The sequence below is a fragment of the Oncorhynchus nerka genome, linkage group LG9a, assembly GCF_034236695.1.
Source record: "Oncorhynchus nerka isolate Pitt River linkage group LG9a, Oner_Uvic_2.0, whole genome shotgun sequence".
Taxonomy (NCBI): domain Eukaryota; kingdom Metazoa; phylum Chordata; class Actinopteri; order Salmoniformes; family Salmonidae; genus Oncorhynchus; species Oncorhynchus nerka.
The window spans coordinates 25,750,598-25,768,481 of record NC_088404.1 but is presented as its reverse complement, the minus strand read 5'-3'; the positions used below and the strand labels follow the sequence as shown (position 1 = coordinate 25,768,481).

The 17,884-nt window shown below is 44.4% G+C and overlaps 2 protein-coding genes across 2 annotated transcripts in view; one reads left to right on the top strand and one right to left on the bottom strand.

The window, feature by feature from the left end:
- The window catches only part of LOC115134114 (pleckstrin homology domain-containing family G member 7-like), a 50,966-nt gene extending 46,710 nt beyond the window's left edge, over positions 1-4,256 (top strand). Inside the window, exons 16-17 of the mRNA XM_065022451.1 lie at positions 2,010-2,107; positions 3,173-4,256. Coding sequence (XP_064878523.1) covers positions 2,010-2,107; positions 3,173-3,286 — 212 coding nt within the window. The 3' untranslated portion in view covers positions 3,287-4,256. The remainder of the gene's footprint in view (positions 1-2,009; positions 2,108-3,172) is intronic.
- A 320-nt stretch (positions 4,257-4,576) lies between these two features.
- LOC115134112 (early endosome antigen 1-like) overlaps positions 4,577-17,884 on the bottom strand; it is a 51,076-nt gene continuing 37,768 nt past the window's right edge. Inside the window, exons 23-29 of the mRNA XM_029667768.2 lie at positions 14,968-15,153; positions 14,506-14,637; positions 14,105-14,290; positions 13,547-13,785; positions 10,771-10,891; positions 10,196-10,294; positions 4,577-9,937 (exon numbers count right to left, since the gene is read on the bottom strand). Of these exons, the coding sequence (XP_029523628.1) occupies positions 9,815-9,937; positions 10,196-10,294; positions 10,771-10,891; positions 13,547-13,785; positions 14,105-14,290; positions 14,506-14,637; positions 14,968-15,153 (1,086 nt within the window). The 3' untranslated portion in view covers positions 4,577-9,814. The remainder of the gene's footprint in view (positions 9,938-10,195; positions 10,295-10,770; positions 10,892-13,546; positions 13,786-14,104; positions 14,291-14,505; positions 14,638-14,967; positions 15,154-17,884) is intronic.

Below are 17,884 nucleotides of genomic sequence, written 5' to 3'. Positions count from 1 at the left end.
ACTCCACGTGGGTCGCGCGCGCTGGGACCACCAGATTAGGTGGCCGCGGCCACGCGGTGTGGAGCGTTTGTATGGTCTGTGCAGAGAGGAGAGAACAGGGATAGACAGACACATAGTTGACAGGCTACACAAGAGGCTACGCTAATGCAAAGGAGATTGGAATGACAAGTGGACTACACGTCTCGAATGTTCAGAAAGTTAAGCTTACGTAGCAAGAATCTTATTGACTAAAATGATTAAAATGATACAGTACTGCTGAAGTAGGCTAGCTGGCAGTGGCTGCGTTGTTGACTTTGTAGGCTAGCTGGCAGTGGCTGCGTTGTTGACACTACACTAATCAAGTCGTTCCGTTGAGTGTAATAGTTTCTACAGTGCTGCTATTCGGGGGCTAGCTGGCTATCTAGCAGTGTTGATTACGTTACGTTGCGTTAAAAGAACGACAATAGCTGGCTAGCTAACCTAGAAAATCGCTCTAGACTACACAATTATCTTTGATACAAAGACGGCTATGTAGCTAGCTATGTAGCTAGCTACGATCAAACAAATCAAACCGTTGTACTGTAATGAAATGAAATGAAAATGTGATACTACCTGTGGAGCGAGCGGAATGCGACCGGGTTGTTGAGTGCGGAAGTTCTATTCGGTAGACGTTGGCTAGCTGTTGGCTAGCTAGCAGTGTCTCCTACGTTAAGGACGACAAATAGCTGGCTAGCTAACCTCGGTAAATTAAGATAATCACTCTAAAACTACACACTCTAAACTACACAATTATCTTGGATACGAAGACAGCAAAGACAACTATGTAGCTAGCTAACACTACACTAATCAAGTCGTTCAGTTGAGTGTAATAGTTTCTACAGTGCTGCTATTCGGTAGACGGTGGACGTTTGCTAGCTGGCTAGCTGCTGGGCAGATAGCAGTGTAGACTACGTTAGGACGACGAAATACGATAATTACGCAATTATCTTTGATACAAAGACGGCTATGTAGCTAGCTAAGAAGAAATTGCTAAGATTAGACAAATCAAACCGTTGTACTATAATGAAATGTAATGAAAAGTTATACTACCTGCGGACCGAAGTGCGGATGCGACCGCTCGCTCCAACCCGGAAGCTCCACACACCAAAGCACGCAACAGGCTTACCAATACAAGGGTTGAAAAATTGGTGGCCATCTGGGCAAATTTGAGGCTTTTTTTAGCCTGACAATGAGCCATCCTCAACAAGGTTGGAAAGTGACAGTGAAGATGAGGCCTCAGATTCTAATGTTCAAGAGGTGGACATTGATGAGGTCCAGGGAGAAGACATGGAAGCCTGAGAGGAAGACAACCAAAGCTTTAGTTTCTAGACTATAATTTTACAGATGTATTTTGAAAACGTTTTTGGGAGATGCGATGGATCATTGGGGATCATTCAATATTCCCTTTCTGTTGATGTTCAGTGAAATCATCACGTGAAGAGTCAACTCATTTAATTAAAGTTCAATTTGTAACTATTTTTTTCTATTGGAAGGATTAAATCAATTGCAAGTATGTCTACTAATGGGTAAAATGGTAAAAATGTTGTTTCGGTCTCCATGTGATATGGTAAATATATCCAATGAAAAAAACATTACATTTAAATGGTATGAATTTGCATATATTCCCACGGAAAGTTTCCACCTCTGAATATTCCCCAAAATGTGCAACCCTACACACACACGTACACATGGATTTTAGCTAATGGGGATCCATAATAAATACAAATCGAAACAGCAGATTGCAGTATCAGTCCTGAGTTGTTTGTTCAGTACTTTCTTTTGTACTACTGTGTCGTTAATGAAACCAAACCAGTTCTCTTGTTTATGAACAAAATGGAAGCAAACGAGCTAAAACAGGAAGGGACCAACTGAGCCTATCCAACAACAAATGCTTGTTTTCATTTTCTGTTGTTTTTCTGCTTGTTTTCATTTTTTTGTTGCTACGTTTTCAAAGGTGTGAACTAAAGAATGTTTTATCCTTCTCTTCTCAGCTTCAGGACTACCCCAATCCTTCATCATCATGCACCAGAACCGCTACCAGCAGTGTATCGCTGCCTTCATCCTACAAGCTCCAACCGAGGCCGTCAAGGTACAGTAAGAGCAGTCTGACTTGACATTAAACACACTGTGCGTGTTGCAGAACAAACAAAAACACTCCGGGCAGCAATGTTTTTACAGTGAGAATTGGATTGCATACCATTTTCTTGTTCATGTGTAGCTGGGTGCTTATAATTGTACCATGGTGACTGGCAACATTCCGTTGGCATAACAATAGCCTTCTAACATCTCAGGGCATCACATAACATGATATACCACATAACAGTGGTATCTTATGTAAGACATGGATCTATCAATAGTAGGAAACTCCCATCTCAATATTCTCATAGCAGAGTCAAAGTTTACACATTTTTAGATTTGTTGGTGGTTGATAACTGGCATATACATTCCTGTGTTATAGCATTCATCACCATGTTTCATGATAATATTCATTGTTCAGCTATTTACAGTCTATATCTGTCTGGGATGAACAAACATACTTATTGCTATCCCCCCAGAAATCAAGTGACACACTCCAGCTAGTTTTGGGTCATCGTTAGACTACACTAGCAGATAAGTAACTTTTTTCCACAGTCCTGATCGTTTATTCCAGTACTTTCAGAGTCACCTTGCTCTCTGATACGTCTAGGTTAGGTGGAATTTCCTTCATTACTGGGCATGAGTTAGCAGAGTATTGTCATGGTACCCTGAATGTGTCAAGTTAAGTTAATTTAAAGTGCATTTTACAAACGTCACAACACACTTTACATGATTAAAAGGGAAGTACAAAACAATGTAGAAAGAAGGGGGGGAGAAAGGGGAACAATAACAACAATATAAAACCAGGGGAGCAACTTTCACTGGGGACATGTCCCCCCCTCCCCTACATTATGAAATTGCATTTTGACCCACCGTTTTATCATTGGAATGTGATACAAAACAATGCGACAGTGTGCTTTAGGACCATGCAGACTCTTCCGAGCGGTCGGGTAGGCTGTTTGGAGTGTTTATCGGATAAAAAAAGAAGTTGCCCCCCCCACTTCTAAAACCAAATTTGTGCCCCTGATAAAAACCAACAATATCAACCATAACAATACAAATGTGTGTGTGTTTTCAGAGGGTGTGGATGTCAGAGATAGAGGGTGCTGTGGCGACGCTGCTGAGACTGTATTCCCAGCAGCCTCCCCGGGTGAAGAGCACCTCACTGTGGCTAGAGTCCTCCCAGATTTGAGCAGTCCCACTTTCGCTACTAGAACAGACGACCACAAACACCGCTACTGGTGCCTGAACCATAGGTGGCTCTGATTGTATTTTAACACTGTCCTTTCCAGCACAGTTCCAGAAACTAGGTGGATGGTGGATGCGTGACCAGGCCAGCCCAGTACAACTTGGCTCAGTAGTGTGAAAGGGGTGTGCAGGCTATTAGTACAGACCAGCACAAATACACTTGATTGAGCTTTTAAACCAGCTACTGGCTAGTTGTTGAGACCCTTGATTAGTTGAAGCAGGTGTATTAGTTGGTGCTGGGCTGGAACAAACACCTCTACACGATGGATCTCTCCAGTACCAGAGTTGCCGAACACTGCACTAGACTCTGGCTAAAACGAGGATTACTATAACTGTATCATGCACTGTGGTCCCTGCCAACCCCTTGTAATAACTTTTGTAAAATTAATGTTTACTTTGAAAGTGTATTGCGGTACCATAATAGATTACAATACAATTTTGAAAATGAGAAGATGACTGTTCTGCATTGCTGATGTGTGCTCAGAACACATGTACACATTCACTTAAACTGTGGAAATGTGTCTGTGGCAAACAGTGCAACATACACAATCATAACATCACCCCGGTGTGTATCAAAACAATGATACATCACACATACTCTGGTTTAACACACTGGTATAAACAGACACTGACCACCAAGGAAAACATGATACATCACACATACTCTGGTTTAACACACTGGTATAAACAGACACTGACCACCAAGGAAAACATGATACATCACACATACTCTAGTTTAACACACTGGTATAAACAGACACTGACCACCAAGGAAAACATGATACATCACACATACTCTGGTTTAACACACTGGTATAAACAGACACTGACCACCAAGGAAAACATGATACATCACACATACTCTGGTTTAACACACTGGTATAAACAGACACTGACCACCAAGGAAAACATGATACATCACACATACTCTGGTTTAACACACTGGTATAAACAGACACTGACCACCAAGGAAAACATGATACATCACACATACTCTGGTTTAACACACTGGTTTAAACAGACACTGACCACCAAGGAAAACATGATACATCACACATACTCTGGTTTAACACACTGGTATAAACAGACACTGACCACCAAGGAAAACATGATACATCACACATACTCTGGTTTAACACACTGGTATAAACAGACACTGACCACCAAGGAAAACATGATACATCACACATACTCTGGTTTAACACACTGGTATAAACAGACACTGACCACCAAGGAAAATAGAAACAACTTGTTTTATTTACTCTTAATCATGATGGATTCTTTTTTTTATACAATAAATGGTAAATCTTGGACATAAAATATCATGATTCTTTCTTTCCTTCATCACACACACATGTTCCTCTTTCCAGGTCGGGTACAGTTCAAGTGGGAAGTTTACATACACTTAGGTTGGAGTCAGTAAAACTCCTTTTTCAACCACTCCACACATTTCTTGTTAACAAACTATAGTTTTGGCAAGTCGGTTAGGACATCTACTTTGTGCATGACACAAGTCATTTTCCCAACAATTGTTTACAGATTATTTCACTTATAATTCACTGGGACAGAAGTTTACATACACTAAGTTGACTGTGCCTTTAAACAGCTTGGAAAATTCCAGAAAATGGTGTCATGGCTTTAGAAGCTTCTGATAGGCTAATTGACATAATTTGAGTCAATTGGAGGTGTACCTGTGGATGTATTTCAAGGCCTACCTTCAAACTCAGTGCCTCTTTGCTTGACATCATGGGAATATCAAAAGAAATCAGCCAAACTCTCAGAAAAAAAACTGTAGAAATCCACAAGTCTGGTTCATCCTTGGGAGCAATTTCCAAACGCCTGAAGGTACCACGTTCATCTGTACAAACAATAGTACGCAAGTATAAACACCATGGGACCACGCAGCCATCATACCTCTCAGGAAGGAGACGCATTCTGTCTCCTAAATTAACGTACTTTGGTGGGAAAAGTGCAAATCAATCCCAGAACAACAGCAAAGGACCTTGTGAAGATGCTGGAGGAAACGGGTACAAAAGTATCTATATCCACATAACCTGAAAGGCCGTTCAGCAAGGAAGAAGCCACTGCTCCAAACCCGCCATAAAAAAGCCAGACTACAGTTTGCAACTGCACATGGGGACCAAGATCGTACTTTTTGGAGAAATGTCCTCTGGTCTGATGAAACAAAAATAGAACTGTTTGGCCATAATGACCATCATTATGTTTGGAGGAAAAAGGGGGAGGCTTGCAAGCCGAAGAACACCATCCCAATCGTGAAGCACAGGGGTGGCAGCATCATATTGTGGGGATGCTTTTCTGCAGGAGGGACTGGTGCACTTCACAAAATAGATGGCATCATGAGGCAGGAAAATGATGTGGATATATTGAAGCGACATCAGTCAGGAAGTTAAAGCTTGGTCGCAAATGGGTCTTCCAAATGGACAATGACCCCAAGCACACTTCCAAAGTTGTGGCAAAATGGCTTAAGGACAACAAAGTCAAGGTATTGGAGTGGCCATCACAAAGCCCTGACCTAAATTCTGTCTAAAAATTGTGGGTAGAATTGGAAAAGCGTGTACGAGCAAGGAGGCCTACAAACCTGACTCAGTTACACCAGCTTTGTCAGGAGGAATGGGCCAAAATTCACCCAACTTATTGTGGGAAGCTTGTGGAAGGCTACCTGAAACGTTTGACCGAAGATAAACAATTTAAAGGCAATGCTACCAAATACTAATTGAGTGTATGTAAACTTCTGACCCACTGAGAATGTGATGAAAGAAATAAAACGCTGAAATAAATCTCTACTATTATTCTGACATTTCACATTCTTAAAATAAAGTGGTGATCCCAACTGACTTAAGACAGGGAATTGTAAATAGGATTAAATGTCAGGAAATGTGAAAAAAAACTAAGTTTAAATGTATTTGGCTAAGGTGAATGTAAACTTCCGACCGCAACTGTAGTCTGTGGTGGCAGTGTTCTTAGAGAACACAGGGTTCCCGACTGTCACTGTGACAGAGAGCCTGACAAACAAGACGTTGACTTAAGGCACAACCACTACATATGGGCCTCTGTTACAATACTCCAGAAATGCATCCTTCCTACCTTCCTTGAAGTAGTCACAAGATCTCAATTGGTTGGATAGGTGGAAGTGAAAGGGTCATAACCCTTTTCACCTATCCATCCACTTACAGTTCTGTGCTTACCTGAAGGAAATGAGTAAAGACATTCCTAAAGTATATGAACAGGACCATGGTATCCTCCAAAGTGGAGAAAGAAGAATGTGCACTATAAAGCCAATCGATACATCATGCATGACGATGACCGACATCCACGTGAAACAAGACACAGATTAGTGTAGTAGTACCATTCACTAAAATGAATTCAGTAAGACAATTATGGATTTTTCTTTTACATTACAAGTGTTTTTTTAACATAATTTCTCTCCTTCATTTTCATCCATAAGAAAATTACAATTTTACAAAGATAATACAACAGCCAGGTATTAGTGTGTGATAATGTCATACAGTAAGATGGTAAACCCTACAGGGGGGGCATTTGTTTCAGCCGAGCACTGAAATAACAGTTTCAACTAATGAATGTCTTAATGAGAAATTGATATGAACAGGTGCTAGCGCTGGGCTGGAACAAAAGCCTGCACACCTTGTAGCTCTCTCCAGAACCAGGGTTGGTGACTATCGCTCAACTGTAGGGGTAGAATGGGGTGATAGATAGTGGGGCAATACTTGTGTCTTCCTCACGGAGTGACACCATGGCACTGAGAGAGAGAGGTTGGGACTCAGACACTATCTGATGTGTGGGCTCTTAACCCAGAGTAGGATAAAAGCGGTGAAGCCTAAACCGCCAAACTCTTGGCCTTAGTAACGACACCCATCGCAAGCTGGGGAACTTGATCTGTATAGACAGGCCAGCAGAGAATGAATACTTTCGTGATCTTTCAGGTTAACCATAGTACTATTTATATGCCTGTGTCAATCTGAGGTAGACGATACCAAACCAATGTAATGCAGAGATGGCTACTATAACACATGAGACTACTTGATCAAAGTGACCTGGTACAAAGCCATGTGTTTAAGGATGACCTTCTGGGTGGTCCTTTGTAGCTCAGTTAGTAGAGCATGTCGCTTGTAACGCCAGGGCAGTGGGTTCGATTCCCAGGGCCACCCATATACGTAAAATATGTGTACAAATGGTTAAGTTGCTTTGGAAAAGTGTCTGCTAAATGGCATATATATTCTCTGGAGGAAGGACTGTAGAGAGAGTAAAGGATGTTCAGCTCGCCGGACACAGGCAGATTGCTAGCCGGACAGCAAACCAGAACCCAGACAGCTAACCACTCCACACAAACAAGTCACTCACAAAATGTTAATACAATCATATACTGCAGATTGACCAGACAATGCAGGAGCAGTTCAATCAGTATTAAGAGCTTGTCATAAAGAAAATAAGAATACTTGAATGAGGATGACATTTTTTACAGTGTTATCAGTTCTATTTGACTGGTGGTAAAGAGTTTGCAGTTAGCGTAAATCAACATTGACACGTCCAAGTGTTGTAGAGCGATGGTTTTAACAGCCACCATGCATACTATAGAGCAGCGGTTCCCAACCATCTCCGTTTCGGGGACCACTAAATAACCGCCAAAAGCTCGAGGCCCACCATCCGCGAATCAGTAAATTGCACAATGTACATGGAACAATGTAAAAAATAAAATAAAAAGTAAATATTTCTACATTTCAATGAACCTAAAACCAATTAAAAATTCTAGAAATTCATATACAAAAATATTGAAAGCTTTTAATGAGACAACTAAAAGAAGTGCAACATGAAAATATTGTCCCATTTACATTGTGTAATTTATTGACGGTCCATCCAAAGTCAAACCAACTTTTCCATGGTTGCACACCGGCCGGCTGAAGCTAATTGGCTAAGAAGTTGGCTAGCTTGCTAGCTAGTCTAGGCCATAAGACCTGGTTTGACTGTTTCAAGTAATCTAGAAGGGTGAGTGACTATAAGTGTGTACGGTTTAGGCATAGTGAAAGTACAAAGGCTTCCCACGTTCGGACACACACACACACGAGACACATCAAAGCACGCCTCCAAGACACAAATCTTATTCACAGTTACATTTCCTTATGAGGAGAACTGAAACCGAGGCTAAATCAGGAGGTTCAAGTCCCCCTTTAATACTCCCAACTATTATTATAGAAAGAAATATAGAATAAAAATGAAATAACACAGTACCCTGGTGGTCCACGGACCAAAGTTTAAACCACTGTAGAGGTGCTGTATAGACAGACAACACTGCCACCCTACACACACACACATCATTCCTAAAACACCACACACACGCACGCACACACACACACACAAACAGTTATTGCTTCAAAGCAGAGCATACACAGCTCCTGCAGTAAGTAGTCATGATGTTGAATGGGATACAGACGACAGAAACCACCACACAACCACGTGGACCACATCACGTTTGCAATCAATGACAAAAATCACCACCACAAGCAGTTGTTTGCAAGAGATCAACGACGGTGCAAAACAAAGTCTTCATTACGTTTAGTAGAAAAATGAGCAGCATTGCAAAAAAAAATCTGATGTACATTATAAATGCCAGCCATGTTCAAGCATGTCTGAATTTATGATAAAAATGTAGGACTTTAAAAGTAAAAAACTCAAAGCTTTCAGCTAGATTTAAAAAGTCATTGAGATTAAATTAAGGTAAAGAAAAATCCAAGCTTTCCATTTTGCCTAATATCCTACCATCTCAGGACATTTGGACTACTCCAGATGGACATTCTTTGGTCATTAACAAAATACTTATCCCAAAACAAACAGAACCACTGCTTTCAACCCTTTAACGTAACTCTATATCCTTTTGTTAAAACAACTTAACCTGTTCGGTATTTAACCCCTTTCTTCCACCTGCCTTCACAACCCTTCTAGACCCAACGTATACTTACAGTCAACCCCCTCGTCTTCCTAAACGTTAAAAGATGCTAACGATGCCAAACCAAGATGGCCGCCATCCAAGCTAGACATGTAGAGTAAAGATGGATAGTGCTGTTGAGCTCTCTCCGTTACCACTCTCTGACCAACCAGCCGGCCTCATAAGTGGCAAAGGCACTATACAGATTTGGCCCATCCCATCCCATAGCTCTGGCTTGTCTGCTGTGCTTCTTCCATCATATTCCCATCTTGTGTGACACCGAGACCCCAACTACCCCCCTTACTAAGACCACTGGCCCTGGCCCATTCAGTGACTGTGGCCCCTTCTTCTGCACTCTCATCCAATCAGCACAGTAGGTCTGATTGGTTCCAATGGTCCATGAAGTCAGAGAGACAGGTGTTGATTTCTGAGTCCGTTTGTAAGAATGGTCACGTAGGAAACGATGAGACATGCTGTCACTGGCGGGGCCAGGTAGGCCGAGAGAGAGAGGTGTCAACCCTGGAGATCTTCGAAGCACGTCTCACACACCCGCACAGGCTTCTTGGAGGAGGGTGTGAGAGCGTTCTTGGCAGAGCACTCTGCACAGAAGATGTTGCCACAGTGTCTGCAGTGGTGCTGTGGGGGGGGGGGGGGGGGGGGGTATGGGAGAGAGTAGAGAGACAGAGTCTATCCTGATGATATAACACTTTTTACATCTCCTTTGCATCACCTTCTTCACCATGGTCGTGTTCATTAGGAACCAAACAGAAGAAGATGGACTGGGTCTACCTGAACTTGTAAAATAACACACATTTTCCATTGCAAAACATTTGAAAAGGTTTTCTGAGCCTGTACACAACCCAGATGAACAGACCAACATGCAACACAACTCACTTTCCTGATGGCGAGAGAGAAGCCCTTCCCACAGGCCATGCAGTTCTGTACCTCATGGTCCTCCGCCCACTTCCTGGTAAGAGACTGTGACTGCTTTATCTACAGATGGGGACAGGGAGAGAGAGGGGTTAAACCATATACATTCACACTGGAAAACCAGCTCCACTGCACGTCTGCACCTATACAAACAGGCATGTGCACACTAACACACACAGCTCTATTGACTTTAAGTACCCTTTAAACAAGTCCTAAAGAGTTCTAACTAGCAGAGCTGTGCAGGAGATTTTGACACGTCCAAGGCTGAACAATTAAATGAGATTAGTAAATGACGTAATAATGGGTCGTCAGACTATAGTGGCTCCACGGCTGTGGACTGTTGGGACTAATACATTTGGACCCCAGGAAGAGTAGCTGCGGCCTTGGCAACAACTAATGGGGATCCTAATAAAATACATGTAGACTGGTGTATGTGTACTGTGTTGTATTGTCTAGTTCAGCTACAGGTCACATAGAACGATGCAACTGAAGTCATAATACACGTGTCTAACATGGCGTTATGTGTCCTGCATTGTTACCTGTAGTGACTGGTTTTCTCTGCCCAGCTCCTGCATGGCAGCGGTTGTATCATCCAGTTTTCTACGCATCTCCACCACTTTGGACTGCAGTTTCTCCATCTCCCCCTCACCCTTCACACACCTGAAACACAACCATTACACAGTCACAATGGTGAAAGGCTAAAAGCTACCATAAGAGAGAGAAAAAAAGGAGTGAGAGAAAGAGATAGTACAGGGAAAGAAAGAGAGAAAACAACTCTAAAAGCACTAACCACCTCCAACGCGTCATCTGCTGCATTACAAACTATTAAGTACATGTTTTAAGTATTCCGAAATGTCTGTTACTATGTTACTGTTACTAGTACGCCTGCGCGGTTGCCTCACTGTGGATGGACCTGCCCTGAGCGCAATGACAACCATGTACCGTGGAAATAAGGTAAAGTAAACGTTATTAAACTGGAACCTAGTTGTTGTGTCATTTTAAGCAAAACAAAACTACTGGAAATCAGTTCTCTCTGACACCTTGCTGGATAGGCTATGTGCTCTTTTGCATGCTGTTTGGGAAGGGTCCGTAAGTAAGCATTTTACTGTTTACGAAGCATGCGACAAATACATTTTGATTTGAAAGACATCCATGAGGGGAGATCTAGGTGATTTCTAGCTACATTATAGTTTCTGGTAAAACCACGACATTAGCGGTAGCAATTCTGAAGACAACTTCACACTGTGACGACCCTCCCACTCTGTCTGCCGTATTCTCTCTTTGTTCTTGTTTCCTTATTAGGATGCCGGTGGGCGGAGTTGGGAGGGTCGTCAGCTACATGGGAAATACCTGGGCCAGGTGTCTCCCAGGATAAATAGACCTCTTCCACATTCATGGAAGAGACTCTCTCCATGCAGACACCTTTTGTAGATTGTGTTGTGGTTCTTGGTGGCCTTTTGTTTGTTTTGGCACCTTAAATCACCCTGCATTATCACATTCATGCATGCAAAACACTCACTTACACTACTGATTACACACACCATTGTATATTATACTTATTTACTTATTTAATAAATATATATTTTGCTACTCCTTATCTCCACGTTGTCTCCCTTTGTTACGGGCTTTGAGCCGGTTCGTGACAATTGGGGGCTCATCCGGGATCTTTGAACTATTGGTTTGGGAGACCGTGGAGGTACGTGTTTGGTTTGAATATTGTGTTTGAGTTTGATAGGCCCAGTATTGGTTGCCTTTGTTGTTTGGTTTGTGTGCTGCGTTGGAGAGAGTATAATGGTTAGTTTCCAGGCCTTGCCTAGCCTGGAAACTTGTTCTACTCTCTGTTGGGAAGTCAGTCTGAGGAGGTGAGTAAATCGGCTGTGTACCTCGGTAGGAGATTTGTGTAGGGTAGTGGAACTTGCTACCCGGAGCTGTAGCCTTTTTCCCCTGATAGGCTTAGCGACGTGTTTCAATTTTGGACATGTTGGGCATGGTTAAATGTTTGTTATTTTTGTGTGGTGTCTGTGGACTGAGCAGTTGTCTCGGGGGCACATCCGTGGCTTGGTGGAATTTGCCAGCATGCTGGGGAGTTCTATTTCCTTGCCAGCGGGCTACAGTGCGTAAATACCCACCGCAAATCTGCACGAAGACTAGGGTTGAGTTATTGTAGGTTTTGGGGAAGCTCCGTATCTCATCTCTCTTCTGTGGTGCTCAGGGTGATTGTCATTTCTCTGGTTGTGGTCTGATGTGCTCAGCAGAGGGGTTGAGCAAGATTATTTACTTTTGACTATGGTGTGTCATGTACACAAGTTAATTCACTTTCCATCAGAGGAACTGTTCGAATTATGTACTAAAGAACAGCTGTTGAAGATCGCTGAACACTACAAGGTTAAATGATTGAAATGATTGAAATTCTGTTTCGTTGGAAGTGACTATGAATCGTTGGAAGTGACTATGAATCGTTGGAAGTGACTATGAAATGTTGGAAGTGACTATGAAATGTTGGGAGTTGTAAAAATGAAGGACCCTGATGTTCTTTTCGTTGGAGTTTGTAGCTGTTGTGGTCTTTTGTGCCATGTTCCTGAATGTTTATGTGACTGACCATTGTTTGGGGTTGTCATGTTCTATCTTTCCTGTCTGTTCCCTCCTGGTCTTGTGTTCTTCTTTCCTCTTAAATATTGCTTCCTATGCGCAAAGGTTGCTGAGGTCTGGGGAGGAGGAGTTTGGATGGGGCAGGTGGAGGTGTGAACACATAACCCCTCACCAATTTGGGACGCAGAGGCTGTGTCAATTTGGGACGCAGAGGCTGTGTCAATTTGGGACGCAGAGGCTGTGTCAATTTGGGACGCGGGAGGCTGGTATGTTGTTCCGGGGTCCTTGTTGGTCCCTGGTTTTATGGGGGGGAATGTGACGACCCTCCCACTCTGTCTGCCGTATTCTCTCTTTGTTCTTGTTTCCTTATTAGGATGCCGGTGGGCGGAGTTGGGAGGGTCGTCAGCTACATGGGAAACACCTGGGCCAGGTGTCTCCCAGGATAAATAGACCTCTTCCACATTCATGGAAGAGACTCTCTCCATGCAGACACCTTTTGTAGATTGTGTTGTGGTTCTTGGTGGCCTTTTGTTTGTTTTGGCACCTTAAATCACCCTGCATTATCACATTCATGCATGCAAAACACTCACTTACACTACTGATTACACACACCATTGTATATTATACTTAGTTACTTATTTAATAAATATATATTTTGCTACTCCTTATCTCCACGTTGTCTCCCTTTGTTACGGGCTTTGAGCCGGTTCTTGACAACACCCTCACCTCTCCAGAAGCGCGCGCCTCTCGTCCTGGTTGTTCTGCACGGTGGCCTCGAGCACAGCGATCTCACCCCGCAGTTCATCAGTCTGCTTCTCCAGTTCGCCACAGCGCTGCTGGCTGCCCTGCCACTCCCTCTTCAGCGTGGCCACATTCTCGTTGAGCGCAGTCACCTGCAGGCCCAGCCGTGCCTCTGCCTCCTCTCCCCGCTTCGCCTGTTCCTCCCGGACTTTACGTTCTGACGCCTGGGGAGGGGTGGGGGATGGGGAGGAGGAAGCGGGAAAGAGATGACAAGGTATTTAGAAGTTTAGAGGAGAAAAGCCACACCTACAGGAGATCTACAAATCATCAGAGTGATGATACCTAAAAGACACCACCACACATTACTGAAACACTGCAAATTACAAAAAGAGCCTGCATGGTGTCTACAGAGTACAGCATTTAAAAACACTGGAGATGTTCCACCAGCAAATAGCACTTCAATGTCAAACATCACATGTAGCTGCTTTAATAAGTGTTGATGCCCTCTGGAATGTTAGTAGGTAGGTAAACAACTAAGCGTACCAACTGGGCCTGGACCTCCTGGACCTCCACCCGAGACTTCTCCTCTCTCTGGGTAACACTGTCCCTGGTGACCTGGTGCAGGGTTTTCTCCTGCTCCAGGGCTGCCTGCACCTCCTCCACATGGCCCTGCACCTCCAGCTTCTGCTGGATCAACAACTGCTTGGCCTCCCCAAGCTCCTTCAACTCCTGGGGGGGAGAAGAGAAGGGGTGTGGTGAATAGGTGTAAGCAATATGATGGAATTGTCAAACTTTTGCTGACACCTATTCAAATCATCGCAGATCTACAGTAGTACCTAGGGGATAGGGGTTGATATGGGATTCAGTTGGTTCAATTCTGAATCAACCCCTCCATCTTCCACTCAATGGACCCCTCGTAAATCTCTGGATAAGGAGGGTCTCACCTTCTCACTCCTCTCCCTGAGTGCCTTCAGCTCAGAACCCAGTCTGGTTGTGTCCTTCTCTAGGGCAGCCTTAGTCTGGTTCAGCTCCTTCACTCTGCGCCTCTCCTTCTGCAGCTCCTCCTGGGTCACACCCTGTGTGGGGGAGGGGAGGGGGTTACAGCATGAGGAGAACAACCATACAACTCACACCCTAAGTCCCATTAGGGAAGGAGACCAGGTCTGATATGGATCAAAGTCCTCAAATATCATGACACTCTGACTATGGGTTGGAACAAGATTTACAACAACTATAACATGAGATTCATTAGACAAATCCAATCGGGACACCCCCCAGTCAGACATACAGTCGGAGTCTTCGCTCCTGGCTCTTATCAAGGATTAATTTAGCCTTTTAGATCATAATGAACCCGATTATCTGGACAGGAAACTCAGATGCTGTTTGAACACGATCCTGGGTCTGACCTGATTTTTCTGCAGCTCTTTGAGGGCTGTCTCCTGCTGGCCCAGCCTCTGGTCCCGTTTGGCAAGCTCCTGCTTCAGGGAGGTCCGGGCAGCCTCCACTTCCTGGACCTGCCCCTCCAGACCAGTCAGCTGGGTCCGGTTAGCAGCCAACTCCTCCTGGGACAGGGTCAGCCTCTCCTCAGACGCCTGGACAGAATACACACAGGCTTGGGTCACATACAGCACACAGTTCATACAAACACAGCCAACAGGCTCAGGTCACATACTTGTGTGTGCATTCCATACTTGCAAACTAGATTAGCATTATGTAAAAAGTTTAAAATGCTATGATTTGCATGATCCTACACCTATGGTGTCCTGGTAGTTGGTTAGGCAGACACTAGTGTCTGATGTTGATGATCTGATGTTGATGATCAATTTGGGGCGGCAGGGTAGCCTAGTGGTTAGAGAGTTGGACTAGTAACTGGAAGGTTGCAAGTTCAAACCCCTGAGCTGACAAGGTACAAATCTGTCAGTCTGCCCCTGAACAGGCAGTTAACCCACTGTTCCTAGGCCGTCATTGAAAATAAGAATTTGTTCTTAACTGACTTCCGGCGCCGACAGAGATGGCCGCCTCGCTTCGCGTTCCTAGGAAACTATGCAGTTTTTTGTTTTTTTTACGTGTTATTTCTTACATTAGTACCCCAGGTCATCTTAGGTTTCATTACATCTAGTCTAGAAGAACTACTGAATATAAGATCAGCGTCAACTCACCATCAGTACGACCAAGAATATGTTTTCCGCGACGCGGATCCTGTGTTCTGCCTTACAAACAGGACAACGGAATGGATCGCATGCAGCGACCCAAGAAAACGACTCCGAAAAAGAGGGAAACGTAGCGGTCTTCTGGTCAGACTCCGGACAAGGGCACATCGCGCACCACTCCCCAGCATTCTTCTTGCCAATGTCCAGTCTCTTGACAACAAGGTTGATGAAATCCGAGCAAGGGTAGCATTCCAGAGGGACATCAGACACTGCAATGTTCTCTGCTTCACGGAAACATGGCTTACTGGGAAGACGCTATCCGATGCGGTGCAGCCAACGGGTTTCTCCACGCATCGCGCGGACAGAAACAAACATCTTTCTGGTAAGAAGAGCGGCGGGGGCGTATGCCTCATGACTAACGAGACATGGTGTGATGAAGGAAACATACAGGAACTCAAATCCTTCTGTTCACCTGATTTAGAATTCCTCACAATCAAATGTAGACCGCATTATCTTCCAAGAGAATTCTCTTCGATTATAATCACAGCCGTATATATCCCCCCCCAAGTAGACACATCGATGGCTCTGAACGAACTTTATTTAACTTTTTGCAAACTGGAAACCATTTATCCGGAGGCTGCATTCATTGTAGCTGGGGATTTTAACAAAGCTAATCTGAAAACAAGACTCCCTAAATTTTATCAGCATATCGATTGCGCAACCAGGCGTGGTAAAACCTTGGATCATTGTTACTCTAACTTCCGCGACGCATATAAGGCCCTGCCCCGCCCCCCTTTCGGAAAAGCTGACCACGACTCCATTTTGTTGATCCCTGCCTACAGGCAGAAACTTAAACAAGAGGCTCCCACGCTGAGGTCTGTCCAACGCTGGTCAGACCAAGCTGACTCCACACTCCAAGACTGCTTCCATCACGTGGACTGGGACATGTTTCGTATTGCGTCAGATGAAAATATTGACGAATACGCTGATTCGGTGTGCGAGTTCATTAGAACGTGCGTCGAAGATGTCGTTCCCATAGCAACGATAAAAACATTCCCAAACCAGAAACTCGGCATTCAACACCATAGTACCCTCCAAGCTCGTCATCAAGTTCGAGACCCTGGGTCTCGACCCCGCCCTGTGCAACTGGGTACTGGACTTCCTGACGGGCCGCCCCCAGGTGGTGAGGGTAGGCAACAACATCTCCTCCCCGCTGATCCTCAACACGGGGGCCCCACAAGGGTGCGTTCTGAGCCCTCTCCTGTACTCCCTGTTCACCCACGACTGCGTGGCCACGCACGCCTCCAACTCAATCATCAAGTTTGCGGACGACACAACAGTGGTAGGCTTGATTACCAACAACGACGAGACGGCCTACAGGGAGGAGGTGAGGGCCCTCGGAGTGTGGTGTCAGGAAAATAACCTCACACTCAACGTCAACAAAACTAAGGAGATGATTGTGGACTTCAGGAAACAGCAGAGGGAACACCCCCTATCCACATCGATGGAACAGTAGTGGAGAGGGTAGCAAGTTTTAAGTTCCTCGGCATACACATCACAGACAAACTGAATTGGTCCACTCACACTGACAGCGTCGTGAAGAAGGCGCAGCAGCGCCTCTTCAACCTCAGGAGGCTGAAGAAATTCGGCTTGTCACCAAAAGCACTCACAAACTTCTACAGATGCACAATCGAGAGCATCCTGGCGGGCTGTATCACCGCCTGGTACGGCAACTGCTCCGCCCTCAACCGTAAGGCTCTCCAGAGGGTAGTGAGGTCTGCACAACGCATCACCGGGGGCAAACTACCTGCCCTCCAGGACACCTACACCACCCGATGTTACAGGAAGGCCATAAAGATCATCAAGGACATCAACCACCCGAACCACTGCCTGTTCAGCCCGCTATCATCCAGAAGGCGAGGTCAGTACAGGTGCATCAAAGCTGGGACTGAGAGACTGAAAAACAGCTTCTATCTCAAGGCTATCAGACTGTTAAACATCCACCATTGAGTGGCTGCTGCCAACACACTGTCATTGACACTGACCCAACTCCAGCCACTTTAATAATGGGAATTGATGGGAAATTATGTAAATATATCACTAGCCACTTTAAACAATGCTACCTTATATAATGTTACTTACCCTACATTATTCATCTAATATGCATACATAT